This window comes from Nicrophorus vespilloides, unplaced genomic scaffold, assembly GCF_001412225.1.
Source record: "Nicrophorus vespilloides isolate i.1.1-1 unplaced genomic scaffold, Nicve_v1.0, whole genome shotgun sequence".
Classification (NCBI taxonomy): Eukaryota; Metazoa; Arthropoda; class Insecta; order Coleoptera; family Silphidae; genus Nicrophorus; species Nicrophorus vespilloides.
The window spans coordinates 27,668-43,588 of NW_017096371.1; the positions used below are offsets into that span (position 1 = coordinate 27,668).

Sequence of the window (15,921 nt, forward strand, 5' to 3'; positions counted from 1 at the left end):
GCAAGACGATTACTTTCCAATAATAAAAAAACAACCGTAATTTCTTTCCAATCGTGACTTTAAACTATCAAACAACAAAATACAGTTTCCAAATATTCAATTGAATCAAAAATATACTAAATTCAATTGCAGCAAATAAATCTAAGAAATCTAAATCTAAATAACAATTATATTACCTAAAACTGAAAACTGAAACTTTCTCGACAACATAAATTCTAATGCAACAAATGTTTGTCTCTAAATAAAAATCGTACATTTTAGCCCAAAACTAAATTACAAGCAACACTTTAATTTTATCTATATTAATTACATAAATGTAATACCATTAAACATTAGCTAATCATGATAAGTACGATTGATGAAATTCTCTTATTTACATACAACGATAAGCATTAACTGCTATCATAATAAAATAATTAAAGATATTGGTAGCAAATTCCAAAGATTGTAACACATATTTTTTTTCTAAAAAGATTGTAACACATATTTTTTTTCTAATGCAAGACGATTACTTTCCAATAATAAAAAAACAACCGTAATTTCTTTCCAATCGTGACTTTAAACTATCAAACAACAAAATACAGTTTCCAAATATTCAATTGAATCAAAAATATAATGAAATTAATATTGATGAAATTCTCTTATTTACATACAACGATAAGCATTAACTACTATCATAATAAAATAATTAAAGATATTGGTAGCAAATTCCAAAGATTGTAACACACATATTTTTTTTCTAATGCAAGACGATTACTTTGGTGGAGGCAATATGGTTGCGCAAATCGAATTCGCTTATCGGTGAAGAGCAGCTGCTCATCCAGCCAACTTAATCAATTTACGTGCGCTGCACATTCGTAATACATTTCAAATTGAGATTTTCAATACAATTTCATTGAGTAAAAATAAACTTGAATCGATGATTTGGATTCAGGTTTGTAATTGATTATTAACAAATTGATGATTTGTTATGGGATTATGAAATTATTGTTTTAAGGAATTTCTAGTTCGTTTTCTCCATATGGATGGATGTGATGTTGCTGTGCAGATTGGCATCAGGTGGTTGAGGTTTTGGAACGGAGATGAGTAATGGGCGAATCGAATTATTTGGGTGGGAAATTGAAAATTTAACGCGCCGTGAAATTGGGTCCACATCGATGTCTCCGGATTCTTCGGCGTATAAAAGGACCGTCGCGTGCAGCAGCCCTTCAGAAAGTCTTCGACCAGTAAACCATACAAGTCATCTGCTCAAAGCTACAACGAATCTACGAAACAACAACAACAGCAACAACAACAGTTTAGTAGCAGCAACAATTTTTTCGGTTCCCGAACGAGAAGCAAAGCTGGAAACAGGGGGCGGCCGGAAGCGGGGTGGCCGGGGAGAGATGTGGAACTCCATGGGTAAAAACAGTGCACTGATATTTCTTCTTTTTGTTTTGTACGTTGCCACGACAACTCAAGGCTTTCTCAATGAACGCAACGACGACGACGACCACCAAGTGAACACGGAGACGAGCAGGAGACACGACCAACGAAATCCTACGGAGAAGAGACGCACTTTCTTGGAGACCCGTGAGAATCTCATGAGAGATCGAGAATCCGATCCGAACGGAAAGGCGCGCCGATTCTCCGGCAAGCAGCAAACCAATCGGTACGATCTTCCATACAGGGATTACGATCGTGAGAGACGTGGCGAAACTGCCCTTGCTTCAATGAATATCAGGGAAACTCGACGCGAAGAAACTGGAAGCACCAGAAGCAACAACGTGATCCAGAGATCTGCTCGAAATCCCGACGACAGGCAACAGACAAGAGACATAAATTCTGAACGTGGAAATGACGTAAGTAGAAGGAGGATAACTCGATCTATTCGAGAAACAAATTCACGAAGTAACGATGAAAACAGAATTTCTCGCGAAAGGAACGATGATGGCGTTGGATACAAAGAAAGAGGAACGATGAGGAGGGAATCTGAAGGTAATAACTTGCAAAGTAGGCAGGATGAAAGAGATTCAAATATTGCTCGTGAAAGACAAGAGCGCATTGATTCCAGAGAAAATGAAGATCGAATAATCTCTGATGAACGAAAGGTAATCTCAAGAGAATCTAGAAACGATGAAGATTCGAAGATAAGGCAAGAACGAGGAGAAAATCGCGATGTTAATGTTGTTCGAGAAAGGCGAGAAGAGCGTTCAAGAAACAATCGCATTGATTCAAGAGATGTTAGGAAAAGTAGGGAGCAAGATAATATTCGCAGGATTGTCTTAGATGAACGAAAGGTAAACTCGAGGGAATCACGAGAAGAAGAAAGACGTAACAAAGAAGCACGTAGGATCGAATCTAGAGAAAATCGAAGAGAAAATAGAGAACAGGAAAATAATCGCAGGATTGTCTCTGATGATCAAATGATAAATTCGAGGGAGTCACGAAGAGAAGAAAGTCGTAACAAAGAAGCACGTAGAATTGAATCTAGGGAAAACCGAAGGGAAAATGGAGAAGAAGAAAATACTCGCAGGATTGGCTCCGATGAACGAAAGGTAAACTCGAGGGAATCTCGAAATGAAGAGCGACGTGATCAAGATTTGAAGAGAGTTGAAAGAAGTCAAGAACGACGTGAAGACCGTTTAATAAATAATCGAATTGACTCAAGAGATGTTAGAGAAAATAGAGGTCAGGAAAATAATCGCAGGATTGTCTCTGATGAACGTAAGGTAAATTCGAGGGAATCACGAAGCGAAGAAAGAAGTAACGAAGAGACGCGCAGGATTGAAACTAGAGAAAACCAAAGGGAAAATAGAGAGCAGGAGAATGTTCGCAGGATTGTTTCTGGTGAACGAAAGGTAAATTTGAGGGAATCACGAGAAGAAGAAAGACGTAACAAAGAAGCACGTAGGATCGAATCTAGAGAAAACCGAAGAGAAAATAGAGAAGAAGAAAATACTCGTAGGATTGTCTCCGATGAACGAAAGGTAAAGTCGAGGGAATCTCGAAATGAAGAACGACGTGATCAAGATTTGAAGAGAGTTGAAAGAAGTCAAGAACGACGGGAAGACCGTTTAATAAATAATCGAATTGATTCAAGAGATGTTAGAGAAAATAGAGATCAGGAAAATAATCGCAGGATTGTCTCTGATGAACGTAAGGTAAATTCGAGGGAATCACGAAGCGAAGAAAGTCGTAACGAAGAGACGCGCAGGATTGAAACTAGAGAAAACCAAAGGGAAAATAGAGAGCAGGAGAATATTCGCAGGATTGTTTCTGGTGAACAAAAGGTAAATTCGAGGGAATCACAAAGCGAAGAAAGACGTAACAAAAAAGCACGTAGAATTGAATCTAGGGAAAACCGAAGGGAAAATAGAGATGAAGAAAATACTCGTAGGATTGTCTCCGATGAACGGAAGGTAAAGTCGAGGGAATCTCGAAATGAAGAACAACATGGTCAAGATTTGAAGAGAGTTGAAAGAAGTCAAGAACGACGGGAAGACCGTTTAATAAATAATCGAATTGACTCAAGAGATGTTAGAGAAAATAGAGATCATGAAAATAATCGCAGGATTGTCTCTGATGAACGTAAGGTAAATTCGAGGGAATCACGAAGCGAAGAAAGACGTAACGAAGAAGCACGTAGAATTGAATCTAGGGAAAACCGAAGGGAAAATAGAGAAGAAGAAATTACTCGCAGGATTGTCTCCGATGAACGAAAGGTAAACTCGAGGGAATCTCGAAATGAAGAACAACGTGATCAAGATTTGAAGAGAGTTGAAAGAAGTCAAGAACGACGTGAAGACCGTTTAATAAATAATCGAATTGAGTCAAGAGATGTTAGAGAAAATAGAGATCAGGAAAATAATCGCAGGGTTGTCTCTGATGAACGAAAGGTAAATTCGAGGGAATCACGAAGAGAAGAAAGTCGTAAAAAAGAAGCACGTAGAATTGAATCTAGGGAAAACCGAAGGGAAAATAGAGAAGAAGAAAATACTCGCAGAATCAACTCTGGTGAACGAAAGGTAATCTCAAGGGAAACACGAACCGAAGAAAGACGTAACGAAGAAGTAGATAGGATTGAATCTAGAAACAACCGGTATGTAAATTCAAGGGAATCACAAAGAAAAGAACGACTTTCCAAAGATTTACAGAGATCTGAAATTAGAGAAGAACGAAGGGAAAATCGTGATACAACGATTATTCGTCAAAGGCAATCGATAAACAATCGCTTTATTTCAAGAAATGTTAGGGAAAGCAGGGAACAAGAAAACATTCGCAGAATCGTCACCGATGAACGAAAGGTAAACTCGAGGGAATCCCGAAACGACGAAAGACGTAATAAAGATTTGCAGAGAGTTGAGATTGGAAATGATCAAAGGGAAAATCGAGATGTTAATATTGTTCGAGAAAGGCAGGAGGACCGTTTAAGAAATAATCGCATTGATTCAAGAGATGTTAGGGAAAACAGGGAACAGGAAAATGTTCGAAGGATTGTCTCCGGTGAAGGAAAGGTAAACTCGAGGGAATCACGAAGCGAAGAAAGACGTAACGAAGAGACACGTAGAATTGAAACCAGGGAAAACCGAAGGGAAAATAGAGACCAGGAAATTAATGTAAACATAAGAGAATCTCGACGCGCAGAAGGACGAAATGAAGTCTTGAAGAGGGATTTGACTAGGCAACATGAAAGGGATGTTAAGATTGCTGGAGAAAGGCAAGAACGTTCAAGAAACAGTCGCTTTGATTCCAGAGATATTAACGAAAATAGAGATCAGGATAATACTCGAAGGATCATCTCCGACGAAAGGAACATAATGGAATCTCGACTTGGAGGACGCGCCGACGAAAGACGTAGGATTGAAACTAGGCAAACTCGAAGAGAAAATAGAGATCAGGACAATACTGTCTTTGATGAACGAAATGTTGACTCGAGGGAAAATCGAGAAAGGAGAGAAAAACGCTCAAGGAATAATCGCATTGATGCGAGGGATGTCAGAGAAAGTAGAGAACAAAATAAGAGTCGACTGAACGTCTCTGGTGAACGAAAATTAAACTCGAGGGAATCACGAAATGAAGAAAGACGCAATGAAGAGAAAAACAGAATTGAATCTCGAAGAGATGAAACGATTGTCCGGGAAAGGATTAGTCGTTTTGGATCTGAAGATAAACGTATTGATTCTAGATATTCTCGAGAAAGTAAAGATCAAGAAAGAATTGTATTCACTGGACGTAAAGCAAATTTGAGAGAATTTCAAAGCGAAGAACAACGTAATGTTAACACACGGAGTATGGAATATAGGCAAGAACAAAGAGAAAATAATGGAAACCGTGTAAATGAAAGAAACATCCGAGAAAGACGAAACGTTTTGGAAAACAGAAATGAAAACAATTCTGGTAATCGCAGATTCAACGAAAATAGATTGGAACGTTCAGAAAGAATTCAGAGTCGAGTGGATCTGCTAGATTCAAGGGAATCCATCAATCGTGAATCCGAAAGAACTTTGAATGGCGGAGATGTTTCCAAGAGAATTTCAGATGAATCTCGTAAAAACGAATTGGAAATCAGCATTTCGTCGAATGGAAAACCTGAAAGGGATATTAGAGATGAACGAATTAATGGAATGGAGAATATAATGCATCGTTGGACCTACGATGCAAGAGAATTTGATTTGCAGATGTCTTTCCAGCCGGAGGGAAAATTCCTGGATGCCGCGAAAACCTTGATGATTGCTTTCATTCTTATACAGTTTCTGTCGCACAGCGACAACTCCAAGATCAGCGCGTAAGCATTAACCAATTGTGATTAAATAGAATATTCTTTAAGACGTGTTTCTTAATATTTGCAGATCTCGGGGACTGCAGGGATGGTTAACATCTGCGAGGCAACTTCTCTACTAAATTGGAACTTTTGGAAACGACGACCAGGCCATGCTTTACGTACCTATTGACATTATATAAAATAAGATATTGTTAGTTGAATTTGCCAAATTTGGTTTAGTATATAATATATAGCAAATGTATTTAATCCACAAAATTATATATTACTCGTTATAAACAATTAAATGAATATGAATAATAAACTATTGTGAAAGCATACAAAATTGACTCGTGAATTTTTAAACCTTATAAATATTGATGGGAATTAGGATTTGCTAAGTATAATTTAATAGAATGGAAAACAATATACAGGTAAAATTCGAATCGTTTATTTATACAATAGCGTTACAAAATCAGATGCTAATTGCTAGAAATTGAACGAAACATTCTTTTTGACGATTATATAATAATACTTTTTTTTATGTATGTCCAGATGATCTGGATCAAGAGAGTAAAAAAATGGAAGAGTATTATAAGAGTAAACCATTTTTTGTTTTTTTTTATAAATGATTCATTGATTTGTACAGCCTCTGTTTGTGCTTATTATTATTTACTCAAGATAAATGAAGTAATGGAAATAAATATAAATGGAGGACGGTGTGGCAAGCAGTTGAAAATGTGTGTTTCTCGCTATTTCAGGCATCTTAAGGTGGCTATCAACTGGTCGAGTTCGGCCTTGTATCCGATCAGCTGCTGTTGTCTTGTCGCGCATTGGTCACAGCTCCTGTTCATCACTGACTTCTGTGCCAGTCCGTGGACTATGGCCCGCAACCGGTTCTCTCGTTCCTCGTACTTCATCTCCAACACTGAAACCTGAAACGAGAGAGATCGATGACCGTGAAAGAATACGATCGAGTTTGTACATTCGATGATCTCACTTTGTTCCTCAGAGCAACGACTTCAGGTTCGTTCCCATTGGGGATGTCCTGACGACTGACGACGAACATTTTATTATTCAAGTGGTCCCTCTCGACTGTAACGACGGCTAACTCTTCCTTGGCGGCAATCAGCTGCTGCTGGAGGCTGCTTATCGAGACCTGCTGCACCTCCAGCTGCTCCCTAAGCGGTGTTATATTCGCCAAGTAAGTGGAAATCTCACGCTCGTGTGCTTCTTGCAACGTATTCAACTGAATCGCATGAACGTAAAACAAAAAAAAAGAAAGGAACGCAAAACAGAAAAAAGAAAGCAAATAAGAAAATGGCTTGAACGAAACTACGGTAATAATCTTACGTCTTGCAAGCGTTTAGCCTTCAAGGCTTGATAGTCCTCTTCGATCCTGCAAAGTTGTTTCTTCATCTTATCCCGTTCCGTTCTGACTGCCTTCAATTCGTCCTCTAAACTGGTATCCTTTTGTTCGGCCAACTTCTCCGGATAACTGCGGAACTCTCGACGATCCGTCAAATTCTTCAAGCTACCCTCGCGCTCCTTTTGCAATCGTCGATTCGTCTTCCTGAGTTCCTCAATCTCCTTCTGCAGTTTAACGTTTACTTTCTCCTTGTTGGTCAGATCTGCCTGCAAACCGCGGATCGTCGCCAGAAGATGCGCATCGTCCTTCCTTCCAGTTTTGGCGCTTCTACCACTATCGCCAACCTGCACAGCGACGCTGCTCACGTCCTTCTGCGGAATCTTCTGATCCTCACGAGCAGTTTGCGTGTAAACATCGTAACTGTCCACTTTCCTCTTCAGTTGCATCTTCAGATCGTTCACGTGCAACTCGAGATCGTCGATGTGACTCTCGTACTTTAATTTCATCTGATTAAACTTCTCCTGGACATCGATGAAGACTTGCGAGTTTTGTGCGTCTCGGGCCAAAGCCTCTTGCTCTAAAGCCTTGATTCTTTCTTCCAGCACCCTGCGACTGTCCACCGATTCACCTTTTGCAGCGACAATCAAAGCGGAAACCGAATCCGGATGTTTCCTCGCTATAATCCTCTCCATCTCTTTAATCTGCCTATTCAAATCCAATATGGACTTTGCATCTTTCTCACACTGCATTTTCAAATTCTTGACCTGCAACCTCTCAACCTCCAAAAGCTTAGTCATGCTGATCTCGCTTTCCGAAACCTTATCTTTCTGCTTCATAGCCTGCAGCAATTCTTGCTTGTACTTTTCCATGGCAGCATCGACGTCCAACAGCTTTCGCTCGAGGATCTTATTAGAGTCGAGCAGTTCCTCGTAATTAGTCTTAAGCGCATGGTGCGCTCTATTGGTCTCGTTCAACTGCAGTTGCAACGCGGTGTTCGCTTCCTCCGTGTCCTTGAGCCGTTCCAGAGTGTCGACCAACTCCTGACTCTCATTTTGTGCTCTAGCCTCTTCGAACAGTCGATGCGTCTCCTCGATTCTGCTCTGAAAAGTAGAAAAAAAAACGTAAAGAAGTGTAATTAAACTGAAAACTCGCTTCATCAATATAGCCGGTTTTTAGATGTGCGGAATGTCGTCGCATCAAAACAAAATGTACATTCCCGGAAAGCCCAACCTCACAAGATACTAAATATATTCATGCAAATAACTCGCTAAATTCATGCGTAACGGCGAACCATTGAGAACTAAAGAATGACTTCCGAGATTGGAAATTAAATGTAACGATAACACAGATTGAAGAACCAAATAAATCTTCGAATAGTAACAGTAGAAAGAAAGAAAAGAAATAAAATGAAAAGAACAACGTCTGGTTTGGAATTGTACCGTTCGATTTGGGTCATTCAAATGAGGCTCTTATAAAAGCAGCGACGAGCAACCGCTGAGGAACTACAACGATGAAGGTCGCCGTTCTGGTCTTGTGTGCGGCTGCGGTGATCGCAACCGCGACTCCCGTGATCGAAGAAACCGATGAAATCGTCAGCGATAATATCGCACCGGAAGAAATCACCAAAGCAGATGAAGAGGTTTTAGGCAATGCTACGCTGAGGATCGCCGATGTAGAGTTCGAGAAGCCTCTGCAAGAAAACGAAGAGAAAATTTCGTACGCCGGCAGTCAATTGTGGAAAGTGGTCCTCGAGACCAACAGCAAGAAAAAAGTGATTGCAAAATTGCGAGACACCAGAGGTAACTTTAAATGATTGCATCATTTTAAGGTATTAATTCTAGAGTATTTGCAGATCTTTCGATGTGGGGTGGGAATTTAACTGCAATCGATGTGTTGGTCAAGGCGAAATCCAAGGGTTTGGTGAAGAATCAGCTGGACTTGAATGGTATTCAATACGAGATTATCATTGATGATCTGCAGAAAGCCATCGACGACGAGAATCCACCGGTGGATGAAGATGAAGACGAAGGACTGGAAAACAGACAAGGTGAGATGATCGTTGTTTTCTTTTATCTATTTTAAGGAGATTTGAATTCGGAATATGAAGAATAAAGAATTGGATTTTATAGAGAAGAGTTACGCGTCTGCACGGAGAGGTTTGACATCGTTCGGGAAGCGTCTTGATATGTGGCCGAGCGCAAACTGGGGTCCGTAATTTTGGACAATTCCTTTGATGTGTATGTAGAAGTTTTGCCCGTTCCGTTCGCACCGAAATCTCGTTAATTTACAGCACAAACAATAATGAGAAACACGCTCGCACACTTTGTACTGCTTGTCCCACTTGTATTATTTGCACCGTTAAGTGTCCGATGTCGGACGCCGACAGAATCTTTAATATTCATGTATTAATAATGATGCGATTGTATTTCAGGTCATCGGATGACCTGGCAAGCCTACCACAGGCTGGACGACGTCCACAGCTATTTGGACTACTTGGAGCAAACCTATCCAGCGTTGTGCAGCTCGCAGGTGATCGGCAGCAGCGTCCACGGAAGACCTCTGAAACTGCTGAAGATCAGCAACGGAAAACCGGGAAATAAGGCGATCTGGGTGGATGGTGGTATGCATGCCAGAGAGTGGATTTCACCAGCGACGGTGACTTACATCATCAACCATTTGGTGCTGAACATCGACTCCGAACCAAATGAGCTGCAGAATATTGACTGGTATTTCCTGCCGATCGCCAATCCAGACGGTTACGAGTACTCTCACACCACGGACAGACTGTGGCGTAAGAATCGCGCCAGGTCCGGTCAATGCGCCGGTACCGATCTCAACAGGAATTTCGGGTACAGACCATATTTGCAACAAATATTTATGTTACTTTATGTTAATGATTGTACATAATTCAGATACAAATGGGGAGGCAAAGGAAGCGGACGCAATCCGTGCCAGGAGATATACGCCGGGACCGGACCTTTCTCCGAGCCAGAAACCGCTGCGATTCGTACCTTCATCACGTCCACGAAAGCAAAGTGGAGGGCTTACGTGTCCTTCCACTCCTACGGCCAATACATTTTGTATCCATGGGGATACGATAGAGTGGTAACACCGGACTACAAGGAATTACAAACTGTAGCTCAAAAGGCTTCCAATGTACGAAAATTGAATAAAAACAACATTTACAGAATGTAACATAATTGCTTCTTCGTTTTCAGGCCATAAGAGCTTCCGGAGGACCAGCATATACATTCGGACCGGCCGGCAGCACCTTGTATCCAGCATCAGGAGGATCAGATGATTGGGCCAAGGGCACTGTCGGAATGAAATACGCGTACACGATCGAACTTAGAGATTCAGGTCGTTACGGGTTCGTTCTTCCAGCGACGTACATCAAACCCACGGCCACAGAGGCGTGGCAAGCACTGCGGGTCATAGCCCAGGCAGCCGCAGCTTAAATTACACCTTTACTCTATTTAATCCCACGCCATATTTATTTCAAAATAAACTAAGTTTTCTATACTGACCTGCAATGATTGAATCTCCTCCTTAAGTCCTTTATTATCCAGAATCAACATCTTAATAACACCATCCTTCTTTTCAATCTCCTCCAAATCATGTTTACTACCCTCTGTGACCTTCTCATTTGATGAAGCTGTCTCAAAATCCAGACTATACTTGGTCTCTTTGATTGATTCTTCACTGACAAAGCTCACTTCACTCTCCACATCAGAATCACTGGACTTTTTGATTTCCTCATCCAATGGCAATGGGCTCAAGCTCTTTGGTGTTGGTGTGGAATTATTACTTCTATTGCTGCCCAGCTCTGTTACATTCTCAGAAGTTTTTGACTTCTGACTCAAGTGTTCGAAACTCTTGGAGCTCTCCATGTAGAGTCTTTCAGCTTCCTTCATGATGTCTTCAATACTTCTCTCTCCACTCAAGTTATCATATGGACCTGCAAATATATCACATTTCATTCACTAAACCATGAAGATCAAACAAACATTTACCCAATGGACTTTTCGCTGAGATCCTTGAGATTTCCTCCAATATGCTACCAATATCAACATCGTCATCTTCATTCCCATTGACATCATCACTCTGCTTGGAATCCTTTTCATTCTCCAAATATTCAGCCAAGGAAGATGTGATTTCCCTATCCAATTTATTATTGTCTTCATTATCACACACTTTCTTACTGTTGCTCTTCAGCCACCACATATTCGAACCACCTTTTGTTTCCATTCTTATTAGGAATACAAAAACATATACACAAAATTACTTTTACCGGACTTCCTATAGTAAAGATTTTGTTTATTTACATTGTCAGTGAAAGCGACACTGACAGCCAAAACACATAGGCAACTTAATTTGTTCGTTTGTGCAAAAATTGCCTAATTAATAAAAATATTTTAAAAACTTATATTTCCAATTTTAAATAAAATATATATTAATTCAAAGCAATAATTGAATATCCACCTTTTTGATCCTTTCATTCTATTACAGTTTAAGAGACAATCACTAAAATGTGAAAACACTGCTTTTTCGTGCATTTTCTTTTTTAAAAGCGAATACAGCCAAATGGCTCAAACTACAGCAATATTTGAATATACGATACATTCCTGACAAATCCAACTTTCAAATGCATCTTTTGTATCCATTTTGTCTTTTATAGTTTCTGAGAAAATCACAAAATATGAACATACCGTTTTTCGAGCGTAAATGTTTAATTACTGCATTTTGTAGCCAAATAGATGAAATGAAACTAGTTAAGTTTTAATTTCTAAAGAAATTTGATAAACGTTGTTTTGTTAGAAATCTATCGGTGAAAACTAAACCACCAAATGAAAACAAAATCGTAATCGTTGTAACGGAACGAAGTGTTCCACAAGATTGGGCAAAGAAAAGCGTTCGAAAAAAGTGCGAAGAAAGTTGTCCGAGTCCGATATAAATGTGGATGGATTCGATCAAACCTCATACAGAGTTATCACACGAAACTTATTGGAACTAATCATGAATATCTACAGCACCGTAAGTGTACATTTCATTTAATATTTATTTTTTTTAATATTCTCATTTTCAGATCTTCGTTATTGCCTGCGCACTCTTCTCCCTACTGGCTCCAGTCTTTTGTGCAACCTATCAACTTAAAGATGGTATTTGAATTGAATTAACAACATTATATAATATGACTTATAACTGTTTCTTTCTTCTTCAGCTGAAGAATTGGTACGGTTCAAGAGAGACCATGGACAAGGTATCACCGGTCCAGTTCATACTTACGTAAAAACTGACAAACATGCAAATTTCAAATGGGGTGTACGACATCACGTCGGAAAGCATTATGCAGGTCACTGATTTAGTTTTATGTAGAAGAATAGATAACAATTTGTGTATTGATTAAATATACACATTTCTTGGATAACATTTTTTTAGTTAAATTAAAATAATAAACTATTTGAAGAAAAATCTATTTTGTTTATTTTATGTGCTAATTATTCACAAACTATTAATAAAATGTTCTTGTATATGAACATTTTTGTATTCTTACAAATTAAGAACTATTAAGTTTGAATGAATTTATGTTATAATTATATAATTGTTTGATGACACCTGGAAATATTTAAAATTAAGAGCTTATGCATTTTTGGAACATCTATTTTGTATTTTGGGTTGCGGATTGGAAAAATTACTTAAATATATATCAAAAAGTAAACAAAAATTAACTGGTTCAAGTTTGGTTTATTCAAGTATTATATAAATATAAGAATTGTAGAGATGTTTATGTAAAGTTGTGATATTTGGACGTTTGTTTTGGTCGTTGTTTATGCGTGTGTTGCATCTGGCTTGGCGCTGCAATCGACGAAGCAACTTCGTTTTTAGGTGCTGAACAAGCAAAAGAAGGCATCTGAAGGCAACAAACAAACAGCTGATGGCAATTATGGTGCGTAATTTGTGTTTGCTTTAGTTTCTATCGCAGCTGTGATCGTGGGAGGAGGGCTGACAGGGAAGATATTGGGGCGAGCAGTGAAAGTGTAAACGTAATGTTTGGATTGTAAACTTGGACGATCAACAATCAACATCTTCGTGAGTTTTCCTTTGTTGCCCGCTTGGCGAGCGTCTCTTTTTTCCTTTTGTTTCCGTTGATTCGACATGGAGAAGAACGACGGCGAGACGATCGAGAGGCAAGGAAGGTGAGTTCCAAGGTTTCCCCATTATGACTATAGAAATTCAAGAATTTTCGTGCACTGTTGAATAATGCATTAGAAATCAACACATGCTCTTCAGCAGCTGAAAACGTTTTGCCAAAACTGTACCACATTTTGTTTACCTGTTGTTATTTAGTAATTATAGTTGCTTTTGTTTTGATGTTGTCATTCCAACAACTACTTGTTCTCAGCATTAAATAAATTATTTTTAATTTGCTAAAATTATTTTTAATTATGAAAAATACAACATTGTTATTAATAATTATTTGTATAAATGAAGAATATGTAACATTCACGCAGTTCAATAAAACAAGAGAGATGATTCTAAACATGTTTCCTGTTAACAATTACAGCTATTTGTTGCTGCGCCATGCCAGTCAGAATTCTTTGGATGAGAGCAGCCAGAAGCATATTTCTAGGCCATCTGGAAAGGAGAAGCCACCTTATCATAACTACAGTCACACTATAAAAGCATTCAATGTTATCAATTTGATGAGAAAGTAAGTTGTTTGTAACGTTTGCTTGGACCCAGTACAAACTTTATGATTTTCTTTCTTTTTTTAGACAGGTGCAACTTTGCGATGTAACGTTAATTGCGGATGATGTAGAGGTACCCGCTCATAAAATGGTGTTGGCTGCATGTTCGCCTTACTTTTACGCGATGTTCAACAGCTTTGAGGAGAGCAAACAAGACAAGATCACGTTGCAAGGCGTCGACTCTCAGGCTTTGTCTCTCCTAATTGAGTATGTTTATACCTCAGAGGTGCAGGTGACTGAGGAGAATGTGCAGGTGCTGCTTCCGGCCGCAAATCTGCTTCAACTGACTGACGTGCGAGACGCCTGCTGCGAATTTCTGCAATCCCAGTTGCATCCCACAAACTGTTTGGGTATTCGGGCCTTCGCGGATCTTCACGGCTGCTTGGAGCTTTTAAGTCACGCTGAATCTTACATCGAACAACATTTTCCGTAAACTAAAGTTACAGTTGTAGACCGTACAGACAATAATTTTAAATTTTAGAGAGGTTGTCGAATGTGAGGAGTTTCTCACGCTATCGCAACAGCAGGTGTGCAAATTGATTTGCAGCGATCGTTTGACTGTTCCTTCAGAGGAAAGGGTTTTCGAATGCGTTATAGCTTGGGTCCAGCACGATCTGGATGCGAGAACCAACCATCTCGCTTCTCTCATGGAACATGTGCGACTCCCACTGATGTCGCAGGAGTATTTAATGCAGCGTGTTGAGGAGGAACCGCTGCTGAAGACAGATTTAAAATGCAAAGATTTTTTGATCGAAGCCCTAAAGTTTCACTTGCTCAAAGGTGACACTAATATTACGTTCAAAACGCCACGGACTAAGCCAAGGCAACCGGTTGGGTTACCAAAAGTGCTTCTGGTTGTGGGAGGGCAAGCGCCTAAAGCTATTAGAAGCGTTGAATGCTATGATTTTAAAGAGGACAGATGGTATCAAGTTGCGGATATGCCGACGAGACGTTGCAGGTATAGATATGGAAATGAAATTTGATTAAGCTGTTATTATAATAATTTGAATTTTAGAGCTGGCTTGGCTGTATTAAATGGGAAAGTCTATGCTGTGGGTGGTTTCAATGGATCTTTGCGTGTTAGAACTGTGGACGTTTACGATGCTGCTTTGGATCAATGGAATACGTGCACGAGTATGGAGGCGAGACGTTCTACGCTCGGCGTTGCCGTATTAGGGAACTGTATTTACGCTGTAGGAGGTTTTGATGGGTCTACCGGTTTAAATACCGCTGAAATGTATAATCCGCAATTGCAAAAGTGGAAATCGATTTCTCCTATGTCGACTAGAAGAAGTAGTGTTGGAGTTGGGGTTGTGGATGGTTTGCTTTACGCGGTCGGAGGTTATGACGGCTTCACTAGGCAATGCTTAAATTCGGTCGAATGTTATAATCCGGAAGCAAACAGTTGGAGTAACGTTCCCGACATGTGCTTCCGAAGAAGCGGCGCCGGTGTTGGCGTTTTGGAAGGTATACTTTATGCAGTAGGTGGACACGACGGACCTTCGGTTCGGAAGTCCGTGGAGGCTTACGATCCTGCAACAAGGAAATGGTCCGAGATTCCCGACATGGCCTTCTGCAGACGTAACGCCGGCGTTATAGCCATGAACGGTCTTCTCTATGTCGTGGGTGGCGATAATGGTAACTGCAATTTGTCCAGCGTTGAGGTTTACAACCCGAAGACGGACACGTGGGCTATCTTGACCAGCCTCATGGAGATCGGACGCAGTTACGCTGGTGTCGCGATCATAGACAAGCCCATATGAAGTTTGGCCATTGCTGGCAATGGGGTCACCACTGGCAGGTAATCGATTCGTTTAATAATACATATAACTTTAACGCTTTATCTACCACGTCAGCATTTTCAGGTATGCAAATTGTTCCGATGATAATAGTAACGCCGAGGGGGCGGTCGGTTACGATCCACAACCGTCGACATCGAAGGAACAGACATACGAAAACGTCTACGAGACGATCAGTAATGACCCTGCTGCCAGCAATAGTAATCAAGTAGATGAGAACATTTACGAAAGCATCGACGAAATCAGGAGGCGGACCAACGAGAT

The 15,921-nt window shown here is 39.9% G+C and overlaps 4 protein-coding genes across 6 annotated transcripts; 3 read left to right on the forward strand and 1 right to left on the reverse strand.

The window, feature by feature from the left end:
• Positions 1-1,202: 1,202 nt before the first annotated feature.
• On the forward strand, positions 1,203-6,024 carry LOC108556834 (trichohyalin-like). Of its 2 annotated transcripts, XM_017913116.1 has the most exons (3): positions 1,203-2,227; positions 2,357-5,767; positions 5,832-6,024. In XM_017913116.1, exons 1-3 carry the CDS (start codon positions 1,386-1,388, stop codon positions 5,881-5,883), a joined length of 4,305 nt encoding a protein of 1,434 aa, XP_017768605.1. In that variant the 5' UTR covers positions 1,203-1,385; the 3' UTR covers positions 5,884-6,024. The 2 variants fall into 2 exon arrangements, with proteins under 2 accessions (XP_017768605.1, XP_017768604.1); XM_017913115.1 differs by having other exon boundaries at positions 1,203-5,767.
• A 361-nt stretch (positions 6,025-6,385) lies between these two features.
• On the reverse strand, positions 6,386-11,429 carry LOC108556835 (centrosomal protein of 162 kDa). Its single transcript, XM_017913117.1, has 5 exons — positions 11,123-11,429; positions 10,637-11,067; positions 7,094-8,209; positions 6,741-6,989; positions 6,386-6,675 (listed from the first exon to the last, which is right to left on the reverse strand). Exons 1-5 carry the CDS (start codon positions 11,355-11,357, stop codon positions 6,493-6,495), a joined length of 2,214 nt encoding a protein of 737 aa, XP_017768606.1. The 5' UTR covers positions 11,358-11,429; the 3' UTR covers positions 6,386-6,492.
• LOC108556836 (carboxypeptidase B-like) lies at positions 8,570-10,591 on the forward strand. The gene is made up of 5 exons (XM_017913118.1): positions 8,570-8,908; positions 8,962-9,156; positions 9,541-9,958; positions 10,022-10,265; positions 10,328-10,591. Exons 1-5 carry the CDS (start codon positions 8,620-8,622, stop codon positions 10,565-10,567), a joined length of 1,386 nt encoding a protein of 461 aa, XP_017768607.1. The 5' UTR covers positions 8,570-8,619; the 3' UTR covers positions 10,568-10,591.
• A 1,454-nt stretch (positions 11,430-12,883) lies between the features above and the next one.
• On the forward strand, positions 12,884-15,811 carry LOC108556848 (ring canal kelch homolog). 2 transcript variants are annotated; one of them, XM_017913129.1, is made up of 6 exons: positions 12,884-13,306; positions 13,675-13,821; positions 13,886-14,287; positions 14,340-14,816; positions 14,874-15,659; positions 15,724-15,811. In XM_017913129.1, exons 1-5 carry the CDS (start codon positions 13,266-13,268, stop codon positions 15,619-15,621), a joined length of 1,815 nt encoding a protein of 604 aa, XP_017768618.1. In that variant the 5' UTR covers positions 12,884-13,265; the 3' UTR covers positions 15,622-15,659; positions 15,724-15,811. The 2 variants fall into 2 exon arrangements, with proteins under 2 accessions (XP_017768618.1, XP_017768619.1); XM_017913130.1 differs by having other exon boundaries at positions 15,715-15,805.
• The last annotated feature ends 110 nt before the right edge of the window (positions 15,812-15,921 follow it).